General features: G+C 45.8%; 1 protein-coding gene across 1 annotated transcript; it reads left to right on the forward strand.

Annotated features, from left to right (window-relative positions):
* The first annotated feature begins 2,041 nt into the window (after positions 1-2,041).
* LOC112553493 (B-cell lymphoma 6 protein-like) lies at positions 2,042-18,750 on the forward strand. The gene is made up of 2 exons (XM_025220753.1): positions 2,042-4,174; positions 11,360-18,750. Exons 1-2 carry the CDS (start codon positions 3,592-3,594, stop codon positions 12,475-12,477), a joined length of 1,701 nt encoding a protein of 566 aa, XP_025076538.1. The 5' UTR covers positions 2,042-3,591; the 3' UTR covers positions 12,478-18,750.

Consider the following 18,750-nt stretch of genomic DNA (forward strand, 5'->3'; position numbering starts at 1 on the left):
CTTCTCAAGAGAAAAAAGGCCGGGGGTTGTGGGGAAAGGGGAGGATCTTGACCATCTGTTGCTACCCCCTTGTGGTGGTGCCAGAGCTGCGCCCAGCATGACACTTGTTGCCCGCAACAGACGTGCTTCTCCTTCTTTTACCTCCTTCCTCGCTCTGTTGATCTTTTCTCGCCCGCCGTCGTCAACACCGCCTCTTCCCACACTTCCACACCTGTCAGGGGCCTGCGGGGTTTTATCACTGGACTGTGCGGCCTGCTGTTTTATCGCCAGTGTACGTGTACATGGCCCAGTGTTTGACTTGGCGCTCCCAGACCCAACTTCCTTTGTGTGCGGTGTTGGCAGTCCATTACCAACCTTAGGTCTTCACCTAACAGCGTCTTCTTCAAACAAGTGTCTACATGTTAGAAGTTAGTCATGTCCGCGAACACACCCTGAAATTTTTTTTTCTGTTTCACAACAACACAAATATAATGAAGACATAGTTTTACGATGTTTTTTATTTGTAAAGGAAACAAAACTAGAATTGGTGGTCCTGGTTCATCAAAGCTGACTGACGATGACAACAAGGTTCTTTGATGTGCGTTAACATTTTCGGGCAGAGGAGTTGAAGTGAATGAGATGGGTTTCATTATGATTCGGATTTCATTTCCATGCATAAACTTGCTGATAATCTTCACAGAGTGAATGGACCATACGGGCAGTTTTATGTACGGTAAAAGCGATACGAACGTTCACGTGACCTCACCCAGGACCAAACGACCCATGAACGCTCGAGCTTTGGCCGAGCATGTTTCAGAAAAAGAACTCATGCGAATGCAGTTTGCAAGCTGTTTCAAAAAGAGGATTTTTTTTCTAAAAGTTGTGTTTCAAACATTAGCGTGCGGAGTAGGGCTGTAACTGGAAAAGTGGGTCTTCTAGCAGCGCCATCTGTGCAGGGTTACCTTTGTAGGTTGCTTAGTTCCTTACAGTTTTTTCTTCTTTTGCAGAGCTGCCATGTATGCAAATCGTTACTGTCAAGGAGGCCGAGGCGACTTGACTGCTCCTCTACGGATAATTGGAGCTTCAAGAGGTGGTGATGTGTTGTTCACGTGGGCAGGAGAGGTGGGGTGCTCCTCCATCCTCAAAGACTCGTTTCCTGTACGTGGATGAGGATAATACGCTGACCTTCACGTAAATGAGGAGTCTGGGGGTAAAGTGTATGTTGGGAATGGGGGAAGGGAGGGAAACAGAGAAGAGGGGAATCGTAACATTCTCTTCTAGCCCTTTCCCCCAAATAACAGGGTCACCTTACCCCAAATACTCCCCCAAAACAATTTTACCTGACGACTTCGGCAGACGCTAAGTGCTGTCCTTAGTATTCCCATCATGGCGAGGCAGGATTGCTTTCCGAAAACAAAATGGCATTCCTACAACGAGAACTAACACTTAAGTCCCAGAAACCTGCGCACATAGCGTCTGACCTATGACCCTTCACTAAACGTCTCGTGATCAAACCTGTATCGTCAACATCATAAACTAGAACCTTTGAAGCAGCATGTCCCCTTCGATCTCCGTCTCTTTTCACGCAGCTACCGACATGTTGTATTTGAACATCCCTACACTTAAAATATTCCCCCACTCCTAAAAAAAAGGGAAAAGAAGAAAAACACTGACTACCACTCCTGACACTTGACACTTTTGCTGGAAAAAGCGATTTGGGGGCGACCTATAGAACGATTTCTCACTGTAGGGGGATGAGGACATGGGGAATATTAGGGAAAGGTATGAAAGGGATCTGGCGGGTGCAGGTGTTCATTTCTGGTGTTGATCACTCTGATTCCCAGCTCTTCGATGTTGAAATTTGTGCTTCTACCAGCTTACTCATACTTACAAAGCTGCTTTTTTTCCACCCCTCCCCAGGCTTGGTATCGTGCGATTAGTAATGGCTGTTTGGCTGTTATACAGCCTCCGATCCTCCGAAAGTCACCCAGACTCCACCCCTCCTCCCCACACCCACCTCCTTGCGCTTAAAGATCAAGCGGGTTAAAAGATATTGAGGCACCGGCACTCTTCGGATCACCGCGCGTTTGAAATGTCAGCAGATGGCAGAATAAGAAAGAAGATAGTTGAGGATGCGAGTGCTGGTGCATTTAGCATCGCATTTCTTCTCCATCTTTTATTTGCAGCAAACAAAGAGGCGAGAAAAGTCTGAAACGAGTTGTGGGCCTTTGTTTACGACGGAGGAAGTGTGGGGCTGAGATGGCAAGTGTGGGGTTGGCCGGAACGAAACTGATATAAAGGGAAAAGAAATGTTCTAAATCGATGTACACAGCGATCTGTCAGGTGCAGGATATGATATTTTGGAAATTATAGGTTTTTTCTGGGAGGGAGGGAGTTTTGAAATTAAGATGTGGCTAGAGAACATTCAGAACCTTTGAAACGCCCAATGAGAGTTGAAGGGAATTGGTGGGATTTGTGGATTCCTTCGCCGGGAAGTTTGAAGTCTTCTCGGTTTGAAAGAAAATAGCTGCATCGTCTTCAGCAGGGACCCGGCGCGCTCCCCAGCCTGGCAGTAGGGGGTGGCGGACACTTTGCCTGCACTAAATCCCCGGTTACCACCGACAGCAGAAACCTGGCAGCTGTCTTCCATCCACGGAGACAGGGACTACACGGGGAGGGACGTCTTGGGAGGGGCCAGGGAGCTCCAGGGAGTAGCGAGACTCTTCTCCTCCACGTGCGTGCCCACCCCTTCCCAGACTCTCCCTCCCCCACCTTGCACGTTACTGAGCACACACACACACAGAGAGACACCAACGCACGGATTTGTTAGCCACTGCCACGTGCAGGAAAGTAGGGGGGGGGGAGGGGAAGGGGAGACGACTCGGCGCACGGGGCACCCACCGCACGGTGGCGGTGCAGAGGGGCGCGCATGCACTCACGAGCCACAGACACGCGCGCACGGTTACAGCCAGTGCCGGGCGGCATCCCCAGAACCGAAAGGGGGGCAGAAGAAGACACAACTCCACTCGGCAACAGGAGGCCGAGCAGACGAGCAAGGACAAAGCCGAAAGGGGGGCTCTCCAAGTCCCTCCACCGAAGGAGAGAAAAAGAGAGAGAGGATACGAAGGAATAACGGAACCGGCTCCGATAAGAAGGAAGAGAGAGAAAAAGAGAGAGAGAACCAAGCTGCGCAGTAGAAGCGCAAAACGAGTCAGTCCCTCTACCACTTCTACCACCACTACCACACATACACACACAAAGCTATTGCATGAAGGAACAGGAAACAAGCAGACACTGACTGTGTCTCGGAGCCTCCCAGGACGTTTTCGCTGCATCCCTCCTTCACTCCTTCTGATCTCGTTACCCCTCTTCCCTCATTTCTTGACTGTTCCTTGCAGCCCGCTTCTGGACCAAGTCCAGCAGGAGGAGAAGAGCGCGAAGATCGCTGATGAGAGTGGAGCATCGCGTTGTTGTGGGGGAGGCTGGAGGCGAGGGCGCAGAGCCCGCTTGTCTGCCGTGAGAACGCGAGCTGGGGCCTGTGTGATAGCGGGGGCCCCCTTGTAGTACGCGGCGTAGTACGCTTGTGGGGCAGTCTGCCAGCTTCACACGACCATGCCGAAAGCCTTCATGATCACCCACCGTCGCTACCTGCCCACGCCGCCTCCAACGACGACGACGCTGCCGTCCAGCGACAACAGCAACAACCAGGACCATCATGCGACAGCGACGACCGAGGAGGTCCAGATGCAGGCGCTTCGGTTGCCGCTGCTGCCGTATTTTGAGCAAGAGCAGGTGGAGGCGGTGGACCTGGTGGTGCACAAGGACAACAACAACCACCACAACCACCACCACCATCATCATCCTCCTCATCATCATCCCCAGCACCACAAGTGGACGGGCCACGTCATCCATCGTTTCTTCTCTTTCGACTCGGGAGCCACCAGCAACGCAGTCAACAACATCGGCAACAACAGCAACTACTACAGCAATTGTCTCAGCAGCACCGGCGAAGTTGTAAACAGCAGCAGCAGCAGCAGCAGCGGCATGACTTTCCCTTCCAACAGTCTGTACAACAGTGACGTCAGATACAGTAGTTCCAGCGACACTTCCGCTGATGACAAGAACAGTCGCGACGACTGCTGCATGAACATAGTCAACCACAACAACGAGACAGGCATCGACCTCAGCATGAAAGGTAAGCATCACGAGAGAATTGCATTGTTCTCTCTATCTAATACACATAGGCTCTTTGCCTGCTTACCAAAAACAACAAACAAAATGATTTGACTTCCGTGTTATTCAAAGTGTGCCAAAAGTTTCAAGTCTTCAAAATGGGGCTAGCTGCATGTTTCGTAAACTTAAGACTGTTCTAAAGAAGCAAATTTAGAAACTTTTTTCTTCAAAAATCGCTTCCCTACCATTTAAATGCGTCGCCAATGCGCATATGAAAAATGTTCTGACGGGAACGAAATTCTAAACTAGTTTTATCTTAGTTAAGAAAAAATGCTTTGAAACATTTTAATATAGTGTTGTGCTCTGTGCTCCTATAACACTGATTATCTAAATATTTGAAGACCTAACAGTGCTTAAAATTAGAAATTGTGCAAAAATCCGACCTCTGACGTTTCCTCTTCCGTTTGTTTCCTAGTCTCTTCAGATAGATGAAACATTTCAGTTGCAAGTAAACCAACCGCAAAGATCGTCTGAAAACTATGCTGCCTTGAGGCAACACATTAAATTTGCCAATAAAACTTTTTTTAGGGTGTAATGGGGTAATTTCTGTTTAAAACATTTGCTAGGAAAACCAAAACATTCCCTCGGGAACCACCCTTGATAGTTTCTCGAAACTGCCGTCAACAACAAGATAAACAAGGTTAAATGGGATGTGACATCTAAAGGAATGGTAATAATCTCCCAAAACAAAAACAAAATCAAATTGAGTGTTATTATCTCATTTGTGGTAATTCGTTCTAGCTATGATACAATTACAGATTATCTCATGAAATGGGAAGATGATATATTCCTCATACTATATATATATATGCCATTGCCTTAGAGGCAAATAAAAACAGCATTGATAAACCTTCTTGTAAATAATTTTAGACAATGGGCAGCTTTGAAATGATGCTGGCTTAATGAACGAAAGAAGAAGCTGGCAGTCCTTTCTAAGTGCCTCTAACATGATCGTGTTCAAAAATCCTTGCAAAGGCAAAATGAATTTTCAAATGTTGACAGTCTGCTCACTTTAAACGACATGGCACAAAAATTAATTTCTTGACTTATACAAACGGTATGACAGTATTGTCTGGATTCTCCAAAGTGTCAGTGTTTTAACCTCTGCTAACTCTTTCTTTCTTTCTCTCTTTCTCTCTCTCTCAATCCGACATAAACATGAGGCTACAATCAGTCCGTCAGGTGGTCCGGCCATCAACGACCGACCAGACGAGCACGGCAGGCCTCGGTTCCCCCCGCAGTCACGTGGTGGATGTTTTTAAGGTCATTTGGAGTCACGCTGGGTTTTCAGGTCCCCTCCCCCGCCGCATTCCCCCCACACACACACACACAAGCACGCGCGCGCACGCGCGAACCGCAAGCCTCCCCTCCCCGCGCTCAAAGACTTTTGCAGACAGGGTTTTCCCGTGTCACGGTGGTGGCGCTAGTGGTGCGAGCCAACGCAACTTCCGTCTCTTCGCCGCTCCTAGCTTTACAAGACCTCGCTGGAGCGATGCTAGCGTCACGCTGCGGTGACGGAGAGTAAGACAGCTGTTGGCTGTTAGTGTGTCGGGGCTCGTGAGTATGTGCATGTCAGCGCGTCTGCTTTGCTGAAAAGAAAGAAAATTTAGATGACTGCTGACGGATCAAAGATTTTTCTTTCCTGAGGATGTAGTCTCCTCCCTCCCACCAACCTTCTCGAAGAAGGAAAAGAGCTTGCTAGGAAACATTCGATGTGCCAGAAACAGAGAGAATGGGAAGCCACTGGTTACCAAGCCCATCCTCACTCGTCACCAACACACACAAACGATCGTGCACACACACACACATCTGTACATACTTTCATGCACACATACACATGGTCACACACACACAGGTAAGTGGAAAGCACCCATGGCAAGTAAACATCCAGGGCAAGCAGGCTGCCACGAGCTCCGCCCAACCGATGGGCACCACCCTCCTCCTCCCCTTTTCGTCTCGTTTTTCCTTTTCCCCTCATCAACATTCCGCCACTCTGTGACTGATGCTGACAGTCCGACGGGGGGACGGCCATGAGTGGAGGGAGGAACTTCTGGCACCAGAGGATAGGAGCGAGGAGAGGGGGGAAGGGGTAGACAAGGGTGGGGTGGAAGGTCTGCGAGGAGAGGTGGCGCGTGGCACGGTGCAGGAGATGGAACAGATTCCTGTTGCAGTTGTCGGCACACTGCGTACCCGAGTCGTCAGCGACGTCGACACGCTGCCTGACCACTTGCTCTTTTCAATCAACTTACCTGAGTGGTTCCCGCCGGACTTGTTCAGCTTAATAACCTCCCTACCCCTCCTCCGACAACCACTCTGCCTGACCACTTGTTCAAGTAACTCAACCTACCTATGGTTCCTCCACCCAGACTCCTAAGACCCCTCGCCCCCCATACTTGCACATGCTACGACACCTCTTTTAAATAGCAGGTATCAAATGAAAAGTTTTCAGTCAAGGTACGAAAAAATACATCAAAATAACTTTGATCTCTAACATCACGTGGCACTCTACTACCAGACACTGGAGGAAGCTGGAAACCCAAGCCGTGAAGGATACCGGGAGTCAATGTATGTTACAAGTACACACTCTCTGAAGGAACTCTTCAGGAAGGGAGGAGGGGTAGCGAGCGGAAGGATGTAGTGTGGGGGGTGTGTGTGGATGGGGAGCATCCTCCGATGGCTTTTCGGTTCGTACCCCCCTTACCCCTACCCCCTGCCTGCCGTGCTGGTGTCGTAGGTAAGAAACACGCTGACCTGACGGCGGCTTGCGATTGGCTGCGGCAACTCATTCACAGCTTTGAGCCAGACCTCTGGGGTTCTGTTGAGGGAAGGAAGTGGCTCCTAAACAAAGAATCGGGAGGCTGGAACCTAACCTGGAGATTGCATGTTGTCCTCGGCGCAGCTGCAAGTTGCAGTCTCTGGCGGTTTCCTCAGCTAAGAACGCTCTTCGTCAAACTTGTTGCTGTTTTTTTGGTTGGTTGGTTGGTTGGTTGGTTGTTTGTTTGTTTGTTTGTTTGTTTGTTTGTTTGTTGGTTGGTTGGTTGGTTGGTTGGTTGGTTTGTTTGTTTGTTTGTTTGTTGGTTGGTTGGTTGGTTGGTGTTTTGGTGAAAATTCGAAGCAGTTCTTAACTTTGTGTCTGTATCTGTAGATCCTCCCCAGCTATCTTTTCAGCAGGGTGTGTTTTGACCACAGACTGATAATAAAGCTTTTGGTGCAAGCAGCACAGTTATTTTAGGAATTTTGTAAATTTTTGTACAGCTTCTTGTTCTTCTGTCAGGTAGAAATGATTGTTAGAACTTGTGCCGTTTGAAGTTAGTTGCGGGATACAGAAAGTTCTGTCATAAAAGTATTTATGTCATCCCCACCCTCTGCGAGGCCCCTTCTGCCTGCGACCCGAAGCTGGTTCTTTGTTCTTTAGGACGGGTCGGAACCGGGGTGCCATCTGATTCTGGTAGCAGACTCCTCTTTTCCTTCCGAAGCTTCACTTCTCTCAGCAACAACGACTACTTCACGCAGGTCCTGAAACCATCTTCTTCCCCCATTCCACCCACCTACCCACCACTCCCTCTGTTTTTCTCTCTCTTTCTCTCTACCCTCCCTTCTCCTGTAAGATCCATGATCCATGCATGTGATGGAAGCTGTGCAGCTCTATCCCCCTCCTCCTCCTTCAAGTGGGTTCCTGCAAATCAGCCATGTAATAACTTTGGGGTTTTCACTCTTTCTCTGCAGCCTTGCCTCCAGCTGTCTGAGGAAGACAGCAGGAAGAGAGGAAAGCGATAGACTTAGGTTAAGCGTGCACACTCGATGAAACTACCCAGGGTGTAGACATTTCCCTGGGTATATTAGCATGTGGTCTCGCGCCGATGTCCAACCACTGTCAAGACTTTAAAAAAAAAACTTGAAAAATTAGCTCTCACTCATTCCATCCCCCCCCCCACTCCCAACACCAATTCCTTTGCAGTTATTTTGCGAGGATTTCTGTGAGATTTCCTCTGAACGATCGACTTACTCTGGGAAGAGAGCATTACCTACCTGCCAACTAGCTGAAGTAAGATATGTTTTTGCAGTTGTTTGGCTAAGGTAAAATCTTCGTCCTCTCCATAACTGTGCTCCTCAAAGTCAACGCTTGATTCAATGCAAGATGTTGTATCAACCTCAGAAGATGATGTAGTTGCAGCAGTAGTAGCGCTGTTGTCATCATCCTAATAACTAGTAACGACGACTTTTTTTTCATTTATATCACCTCCAGAGAGATTTCAATCAGGATTTCTTCAAAGAAGAGTCTGCGATGTCAAATAAAGGAGTTTCTAGATTCAAAGAAGACAAAGGAACATTGAGAAGATGGCGATACAATTCAGAGAGAGCTGTTGAGCTCAGGCAGTTGAAAAAATCAGAAAGTCTTTTACTCTTTTGTCTGAGAGCGGTCTTTCTTTACCCTAACGGTCTGAGCGCCCCACCTCTTTGTATTTGCTTTTTCTTTTAAATTAATTTTGATTTTGTGTCCAATTTGAATTTAGCCTCAGCAATTTGTTCGGACCCTCATCATTGTGTAGGATTTTTCTTCGGGCCTGTAGCATTAGGTTTCCTTTCTTACAATTTTTTTTCAATAACGGTCTTCTAAAACACTGTGACCTACATTTTTATTCAGTTTTCTGTTCATATGACTTTATTGATCAGGTCAGGTCAGGTCAGTCCCATGCCCGGTCCGGGCGTAGGGGGGACCGTCCGGCAGCAGCAACAGACAGAATTTTCCACCCGGTCCTGTCTTGAGCAGATGAGAGCAGGTCTGGCATCTCGCGTTCGGTCCATTCTTTAATGTTGGTGACCCAGCTTTTCCTCGGACGACCACGACGACGGCTCCCTTCGAGGGTTCCTTGTAGGATCGTCTTGGACAGGGTGTTGTGGCGGGTGACGTGACCGAACCAGGCGAGCTTGCGCCGCTTCACTGTTGCCAGAAGGGGCTCATGTGGGCCCACGAGGGAGGTTACGGTGCTCCGTACGTATGCGTTGGTCTTGTGTTCGCGGTACGAGATGCGGAGCAGCCTTCTCAAGCATTTGTTCTCAAAGGCCTGGAGCTTCTTTTCCGTTGCGGCAAGCAGCGTCCAAGTCTCGCAGCCGTAGAGTAGGATTGACACTACGAGGGACTTGTACAGCCTGTGCTTGGTACTGAAGCTGATTGAGTTGCTTCGCCAGATCCTATCCAGCCTGGACATTGCGGATGTTGCCATACCAATCCTGATACGGATCTCTGCTGTACAGCAACCATCACTAGTCAGGGTGGCACCCAAATACTTGAAGCTGTTGACCTCCTCCAGTTTCTGGCCGTTCATGACGATGTTGCTGCTGCTGTCGGTGGTGGAAATAATCATTACTTTGCTTTTTTCTGAGCTTATTTCCATGCCATAGGCCCCCGCTCGCCTGGAGAGTCTGTCCGTCAAATCCTGAAGTTCGTTGTTACTGCCTGCCATGAGGTCAATGTCTTTAATGTCTTTTCAATGACTTTATTGATATTATTTGTTATTTATTGTTTGATTTTTAGTTTAAGGATTTTGATTGGTTGTTTTTATTAACACTATAAACCTCCGGTTGAAAGAATGAGACGTCAAAGAAATGAGAGGAAGAGTCAGGAGATGGATTAACATACAAAGTACAACCGATCTGAAGAGCATGCGAGCTGAGATCAACTTACTACGCATGCGCAAGATGGCCGCCTCAAAAACCGGATAAAGGTCTTGCAGCACTGCGCGACTTCCTGTTCAGTTGCCCTCGAAAGCAATTATACAGAGTTGTTCAGCGCGTTTTGACTCGCTCATTACCTCAGCTGTTTTCTCTGAAATAACTTACTTCATTTACGAACTATTTACCTTTCAATTTGTTCTTCATGCATTGTCTCCGCATGAGAATGATGGCGTCCTCCAAACTGGATGGATGTCTCATGATCCCAAACAGCCACGATCCTACCTTGCGTGCAAGTCGTGTGTGAGGTGGACTTGGAGTGAGTCCTGTGAAACTTTCTTGTCTTTTTCGCCAGTACAGGATTTCAACCTTCTGAATTCCTTTTGCTTTGGCTGCTTATCCGATGTCTCCTTGTGAGCAGAGCGTTTTCATGATGGAAACCTGCCATTTGCATGGACATGTCATCTTCACCGTCACAGAACAATGACGTACATGAAAAAAATGTAATGATGACGTATAACAAAATAATGACGTAGGATTAGGAAATGACGTATACGAGGTGGAGAGGGTCCTGTTTACATGTTTACGCACACACACTCACACGAACTCATTTTTTTTCACCCACCCCAGCTACAGGTCTGACTCACCCACCCTCTAATCCTCTCAGCTCCCAGCCCGCAAGCATTTTAATGACAATTTGCGATATTTGGATACATAGAGAAAAGCATCGTGAGCTGAAACGTAAATAACCTGACTTGAGCAGCAGGCAGCAACAAAACAAAACAAAAATGTAAAACCGGAGAACCTGGGATTTAAATGCCACTTAACCACTCTTCCTCGGCATGTTTATGTTGACAGTTTGCATGAAATGTTACAGACCTCTGACCTCTGGAGAGGGTTTACTCTTCAATTACCACGCGCTTTGTTGAAGCTCGTGTATTATCACGTGAAACAGCAGCTGACCTGCGCCATCGGGCTGACCTGACTGGTGATGAGGGTTCATCTCCCTATCTCTAGATAAATGACAGTGGAAGTCAAAAGACTGAGAATTGATGAGACACACTGATTTAAAAATCAAAAAAGGAGAATAGAATAGGTACTTTTGGATGAAGAAAACTCGCGGGAACTGGGAAAGAAAACCTATTATTTTCAAAGCTCGTGCTGTCCGTGAGTAATGATGACTTTGTGTCCTGAGTTTATTCTTCCCACCCCATTCACCATCCATTCCGTTTCCGGCTTTTGCTGTCTTTATCGCACCATCTGACGTCAGACGGAGGAGAACAAAGACTGTCTTGTTTGAAACTATTGTCCCTTATTTTCCAACACCGTATATGAAAAACGTGTGACAATACACACCCAAACATATATGAGAGAGAGAAATCTTGGTAAAGCAAATAGCTGGGTTTTGAGTTTCTCTATATCCATCAACTGTCTGATTATAAAATTTTATTCAACGGTGTCTCACGTTTTGCAGGGGGAGACCAGCAACGCTACCAAGCGGCGCCACTTCATCGTCCTCCTGCTGCAGAGGCAGAGATGCAGGACAAGTCCGGCCTCTCGGACGGCGACAGCGACAGCGGCTGTTCGACGCAGAACGAAGGACGAGGTCACCTGCCCCCAGAGGTGGAGTATGGGTGGGCCGAGTGTCACGCCCACTTCTCCCTCCTCTACGACCTCATGACCCAGAGTGCACGCAAAAGCACCGGTGGCAAGGAAACCTCGGAGGCAGGCGGCGGCTACCTTGGCAACAAGGACTCCCCCGCCGAACAGATTCCCTTCGATTATTCCAAGACGTCGCCGGCGCGGGAAGTGCAAGAGGCCCCCGTGCTGTACGAACTGATGGCGGAAAGCCCTCGCAAGGCCTCGGGCAGAGATGTTCCTGAACACGCCCTGGAGGTGGAAGTGCCCATGCAACCGTATCACCCGCAGCAGCAGCAGCAGAACCAAGAAGGACAGCGGCTGACAGTCCTGGAGATGCCTTCCGAGACGGTGGGAGTGCGGTACGAAGCCAGACGCTCCCTCAACGACCTGCTGTACGCCGCCGGCTTGCCTCCGTCCTCCCCATCGCCTCCGTCCCCTTCCTCCGTGCCGTCACCCTCGTCGTCGCCGTCATCATCGTCGGAAGAGGCGCACACCTGCGAAGACTGCGGCAAGCGCTACAGCACGTCGTCCAACCTGGCCAGACACCGCCAGACTCACCGGTCGCACGGCGACAAGAAGGCCCGCAAGTGTCCCCACTGCGAGAAGGTCTACGTCTCCATGCCTGCCTTCAGCATGCACGTGCGCACGCACAACCAGGGCTGCGCATGCCCGCACTGTGGCAAGCGCTTCTCGCGACCCTGGCTGCTGCAGGGTCACATCCGCACGCACACGGGCGAGAAGCCGTTCGCGTGTCCGCAGTGCGGCAAGTCCTTCGCCGACAAGTCCAACCTGCGGGCCCACATCCAGACGCACTCCAGCGAAAAGCCGTACATGTGCGGCCGCTGCGGCAAGGCCTTCGCCCTCAAGTCCTACCTGTACAAGCACGAGGAATCGTCGTGCATGCGCGGCGAGCGCTTCCGGCCTCTCCGCAAGGTGGCGCCAGAATACTAAAGTGTCCCTCCAGATCAGGAGACGATACGACGACGAAAGAGAAACAGAATGGAAGTTTGTTACAGCGATTTTCACGACCTGCATTTTTTTCTGGGGAGTTTGGAAGGATTGGAATGGGACTGGGATGGAGGAAGAAGGGTCTTTTTTTTTTTCCTTCCTCAATTTTTTTATGTCGCTTTGTTAAAAGTTGTTTGGTTGCTTTGAAGATGTTCGAAGGGAGGGGAGACAGGATCTGAGGTCGTTAAACTACTTCTCTGGACTTCAACCCCTCTTTTTTTCGGCAGAGCATGTCTGACGTCATATGCACGTGACCTAACTCGTGACCCTGAAGTCGCTGTATCCTTTGTGCAAAGTGGCCAGATGATCGCTACCCTACGGTGGGTGCTGCAGATGCTGCATCGCGAATCTTCGTTTTTTGGTGCGCTGTCACCCTGACTCGAGCCGGGATGCGATCCGGGAACACAATCCCTTCACCTGCTCGTACGATCTTATCGGCTGCTGTGTTTGCTATGCGACCTGCAATGTGTCAAAAGTTTGCATCATCTATTTTGAGCACAACGAGGATAGAGGGGGTAGCTGTCGGAGTAGTAGAGGGAAACGAATTAACTGATATGTTTGAACTGACAAATGGTCGAGCTGAAGGGAGCGCCAAACATCGGGAGATACGGCTGCAGGAACCCACCTCCTACCTGCTTTTGATGAGTTGTCTCCACGTGGATCTTCACAAAGGCTTGAGAGTTGCTTGCCCAGCAGGGCCGCCTCAACAGACCGGTGGTGATATTGTTAGTGTTTCTTACGTTTTGAACATGTTTGTAACTATTCAACAGCGAGCTGGAAAAAAAAAGATGGCAGTGGCTATCAAAGTTCAAAAGACTCGGATATGGTTTTGGAAGAAATATCTCTGATGTGCTTTGTTTTTATGGTATTGTTTTTGGGGTTAAGGATTATTTTTTGTTTGTTGTCTTGTTTTTTGGATTATTTTTTTTTAGTTTTTTTTTCGAGGGATAGAGGTTTCTGCCATGAGTGCATGCACACTCCACCGAAATTGGATGGCACGTTTCCTGGTGTCAATTTATTTATTTCTTTACCTATTTATTTAGTTAATTCTTTATTGTTATACTGCAGTAACATATTTTGTAATATAATATTGTATTACTACTTTTGATGTATCCACACTTGAGAATTTAAGTAGACGACTTTAATTATTTATTTATTTATTTATTTTCCGTCAGAGTTTATTTTATTATATGGAGACTTTGTCACTTACTTAGAACACTGTTGTTTGCTTTACTAACAAGTGTCTGTTGACAAAGACGACAACTTTGTTGTATTAATTTAAATTTCTGTATTGTTTAGCTAGGTGCTGATTGCAGTCACTTCAGTAATGCACATAACGTTTCCTGTATGCCACTATACAGCATGAAATGTTTGTCCTGCTTGTTTTGAAACCGCTGCTCGAACCAATGAAAAAAGCTTTTACTTGAAACTTGAGCGCAGAAGCAGCCAATCATGGAGATCGCTACAAGACGGCAGCGTTCTGTCTGCCCATTCATCTGAACCGAGGACCAATTTCGCCAAATCACTTCTTCAGTTTATTATTCTAGTCATCGTCAAGCATTGCTGTTCATCTTCAGGAGCGAGCAACATTTTGGTGACCTTTGACATGGATTCGCAGACACTGGAATGGAGAAATGGGAGGGGGAGAGCAGAGCTATGACCAGCAGCAGTTAAGAAATCAAACTTATTGCAGCTCAGTTCGGGTGTTTTATAACTAGATTGTTTGATATTATTTTAGCTTTTTTTAGAATGTTTACTAGTTAGGACATGAACATTTTTGACGATGGGCCTTACGATGTTGTTCGTAGAGTTGTTTACACTCACTTTAAAAAAAAAGTCCCTCCAACAATGCCACCCGTTTGTTCCAAAGTAGGAGTTCTGGTATGCGCATGCGTGACTAGGGTGCAGGTCAAAGTCGGATCACTTCCGGTTTCTGATAAAGAACGTTCACTCACATGCATACCTCAGCCGAGTTGGTAGTTCAAATATTTGGAAGAGTATCGAGTCCACAATTTATAACATATTGAAATAAGTCAGATTTCATTTTTTAATTTATTGTTTCGTTTCGAAAATGTACTTATTGTTTTTTTTTAGTTTTATCAAGTTATTAATTTATTGTGCTGAGGGTTACTCCCAAAAGTAGTTTTAATTTATTGAAAGAGCTAACTTTGTGATTGTTTATTTTCAAACTATTTTCTTTAATTGCAGTTTTGTGTCGTAGTGTAATATATAGAGTACAACTGTATTTGTTTGTACAGATTGTTTAGACAGTTTAGATACGGATAAATACAAACACCCTTAAGGTGTTAGCATGTCAGTAAAATCGTAAGGGACATTTTCTTGTCATCGTCCTCACCTGGCGCTGGGCCTTGCTTTCAAAACACACAGAGAACAGCTCAGCCCAGGACACGGATGACTTAGAACTGCTCGAAGTGTGTGCTTGAAATCACTTTGCAACATTTCTTTTATTCTTTTCTCATCACTTCATCTCACCAAGTCACACACCGGACCAAAATGTTTTACTTGTGTGCATAATTTTGTGTGAAGAGCGTGGATCAGTCGACACGTCGGTAGGGTTCCTACCGCCACGTCAGTTTAATGTTTAGTAGCCAGCTGTATTGAAGTGATGCTTTTATTACAATGCAAGGCATCAGTACATTTTTGTGGATTTTTACAGGCCAATGCTGACCCTTTTTTCAAAAAAAAAGTTTTGCTTGAAACCGCTGTGTTCTATGAACAAGAAGTCGTGAATCATTTCCTGCTTTCAAAGCAAATTGCTACATTATGATTGAGTTCATCAAAGTTCATCTGCTTCAAGACAATAACTCTTCATTATATTTAAAACCTTACTGCCTCTTTTTACAGAGACATGTAACAATGAGCTTATGATTTGACTTATCGCAACCTTGGTTCTGTTTGTTCAAAACTCAGTTTCTTGTGACTACCTTGTTTCTCCGGGGCTTCTTCATCCTTCTCACCTCTCTCCTTCCTCTCTTTCCCTCCCCTCATCTCTCTCTCACACACACCATTAACTACTAGATTTGCTCGTAAAAAATTGTCTCATGTTTTTATTATCTGTTTTGAATTTCGGGATAGCCAATGCCACATTCCTAAAATTAAGATGTATGTCAACACGATTACTGAACTTACAAAGGTAAATGTAGTGCTGCCACACACTCTAGTCAGTTTTTTTTTCATGTAGGGGAGAGGGTTTGCTGTGGAGTGGAGTTCAAACTTGCAGTTGATTTTACAGTTTTTCCTTTACTGTTGAGGTTTCTGTTGTTTCCCACGGAATGGCAGTAGAACATTCCTGGATGTGAAGCCAGCACACCCCTAACTGCAATGGTATTACCGTGTCCATGTGAAAGGAAATGGCGACGGCAAATGGCTTGCATGCAAAGAAAGGAAAAACAGTTTATCTTGCGCGCGAAAATATGGCAACATGTGTTGTCTTGCGAACAGAAAAAAACCCGCAGCATGATTTGCTATTGCTGCCAAAATGAAGGCAACGCAAGAAACAACTCTATCTGTCTTAGGGAGGGCGAAAAATACCTCCTGCAATTGAATGCTTGTTCGCCAAACAATTGGGGACAGGACTTGAACTTCATTTTTTCATGCACGGAAAGGCAAAGAAAAGAATTAGAATCATGGGATTTTTCTTTCTTGTTAAACAAAGGCAACGCAAAATCTTTTTCCTGATGGAAAGTTTGTGTGTGAGAGAAAGAGAGAGAGAGATGGAGGAGACGACGAGAGAGGAGAGAAGTTTGAAGTCCTTCATCACAAAAAATCAAAATTTCTTATCTGTATTAAATTTATGTTTTGTTCTGTTTTTAATATCTGTAACGTGGCTTGTTGCCGGTTTCAGTGTACTCCAGAAATTAATACTATCCCATTCTTCATGATGTTATTTCTTCAAAAAACAAAAGGACATTCATCGAAGCCTGTTTAAGGTCAGATATAAACAAACTATAACTTTTGGTCTTGAAGACATTTATTTTAAAAAAAAGAATCTTATTTTTAATCTTGTCTTTAAACCGTTTTCAACCGTCCTTTCTGCTTCACCTTTTGGACTATGCATTCCTTCTGTGTATTTTAAACCGTAGACGTGTTCAGACCTGGTACGTCCAGCGTCCTTTGCGAATACAGAGAATCTATTTTTGTACCGTGTGGGGGATGCCTATTTATTGCAGTGTGCCTTTCATACTTTGGTTCAAGTTACATTTTTTTAATTAGAAGTGTGTGAACTGTTAACGTTTACATTTTCATTTTCATGTAACCGGCTGCCTGCAGTCAGCGAGCTTGGTGTTTTTGTGACTAAAGTTCTTAGCTTGCTTTAGTGACCACAGCTGTTCATGTGTACGTACGGTGTTCATTGTGATCTGAGCATGGTAACACATCATCTGTTTCTCGTGTGTTAGATGAGTATTGTTTAGTGCCTCGACTCTAGTTTGGTGTGACAATGCTTGTGTGACGGTAACCATAGTTCCTTATTATTTATTTGAACCTTTAGAAATAATTTATTTGCTGGATTCACAACGTTTTCACCGCCCAAACCTCCGTCCTTGTATACAGTGTATTTAAGTTTTTAAATTATAAATTAATCTGTGTACGTGTATTTATTCAATTTTTCTGTTCTTAACCAATACAGAGTTCGCTTCTTAATTTATTATGCTGTTCACCATGTGACTTAAGCGCAACTAAGCTAATTTATTGTAACTTATTTTCTCCGACCGAAATTCACCAAGAACCAATTCCAGAGGCCAGCCATTTTGTGCCAAATTTGTTTCTCTACTACGTCATTTCATTATCATATCTATTTATTTACTTTGTATATCAAATTCTGATCATACAATTCGAAATCATAATCAGCATCACCTGAGCCAAACAGCCAACATTCCGAAGGAATACACAAAACAGGAGAGCATGGCTTCATGGTCATCAGATGGTAGCATCGTGTCATCAAGACTTCATCCATTCTGCAGTCAAGAGAAGACGACTTTAGACTGGCACATGGTGAATGCTTTGTTCCACCGCTAGCATCACTTCATCTAAATAATCAGGGAAGGCATTAGCCGAGTGGCTTATGAACTCAGACGCGCCGGGTGGATACCCGTGTGGGGCAGAGTTCTTCTTCAGTTGACCCAGCTGTTGAATGGGTACCTGACTCCTTAGAGGGACGGGAGGGGAAAGGCAGTGAGGAGGGAGTTTCCATCCTTCCAAAAAGTGCGATCTCTAGCACCACACTCCCCAGGCACCGAGAGGTCACCCAATCACCATTATTTATCTGTTTACATGAATTTAAAAACTCAGTTTACTTTAAACCCACAAAGGAAATTAGGGCCTTTGGTGTTCTTACAGACACAGAGGCTACAAGTAACATCGAGGTTGTATAACATAACAGTATTCCGAGTTTGAGATGGAAGTCTGGGTGTCCTATGACGTCACACGCTGGGGAGTGTCAAAGGTTGAAGAAACGGTTAACAGCGATGTAACAGTTGTCTGGTTTACTTCTAAGGCAATGGGAAGTTTTTCGTTGGCTAAATCCAGTCAGGTCAGTGGAGCTGTAAATTCTGAGCTCCATCATCTTTGCCTGTAAACCTGGAAATTACTCCCCCGTTGTTTAAAAACTGCGGGTACATGGTGACTCGGGCCGTTTGTAGAACACACTAACTTCAAGTGATCTTCATCTCACTTATTTTGACACTGACGACAAATTTATTGAGAAATTACCTTTTGATCCACTTACCAAAATCAACTAACTGTCCCTGACTGAAGCAGTCGCCATCTTGATTAGTTGGAATCAAACAAAATAGAAAACTCTTTAGTTACTAAAGCAGAAAAAAAACTAATTTTGACGATTTCATAAACATCAAGATTCGCCTGTGGGGTATTTTTCCAGTAAAAAAAGTGCCATCTGTGTTTTTTATTTATAGCTGATGTAATCAGTGTACATGTGTCTCGATGCGCCATCTGTATGCTCACGAATTTTACTTGCAGGAGAAACATAATAACTTTACGAAATTTTTTCAAGTCAGTTTTAATAGTATATCTCGCCTTCTCTTTTGACGCGAGAGTTTTTGAATAAATTATTACTTTTTGTCAAACGCATCATCGGTTATTTTGATACAATAGTACTCTGTATTTTTATACATTTTGTAGCAGATCTTGCCGTCCTCGTGTGCTGTATTTATTGAGTGAATAAAACACGAAAACAGC

The sequence above is a fragment of the Pomacea canaliculata genome, linkage group LG12, assembly GCF_003073045.1.
Source record: "Pomacea canaliculata isolate SZHN2017 linkage group LG12, ASM307304v1, whole genome shotgun sequence".
In the NCBI taxonomy this organism is placed as follows: domain Eukaryota; kingdom Metazoa; phylum Mollusca; class Gastropoda; order Architaenioglossa; family Ampullariidae; genus Pomacea; species Pomacea canaliculata.

Excerpts from the sequence above, each read along its gene's own strand:
- LOC112553493 (XM_025220753.1), top strand. The coding sequence starts at position 3,592 with ATGCCGAAAGCCTTCATGATCACCCACCGTCGCTACCTGCCCACGCCG. Across the intron at positions 4,175-11,359 it reads CATCGACCTCAGCATGAAAG|GGGGAGACCAGCAACGCTAC; the intron begins GTAAGCATCACG and ends CACGTTTTGCAG.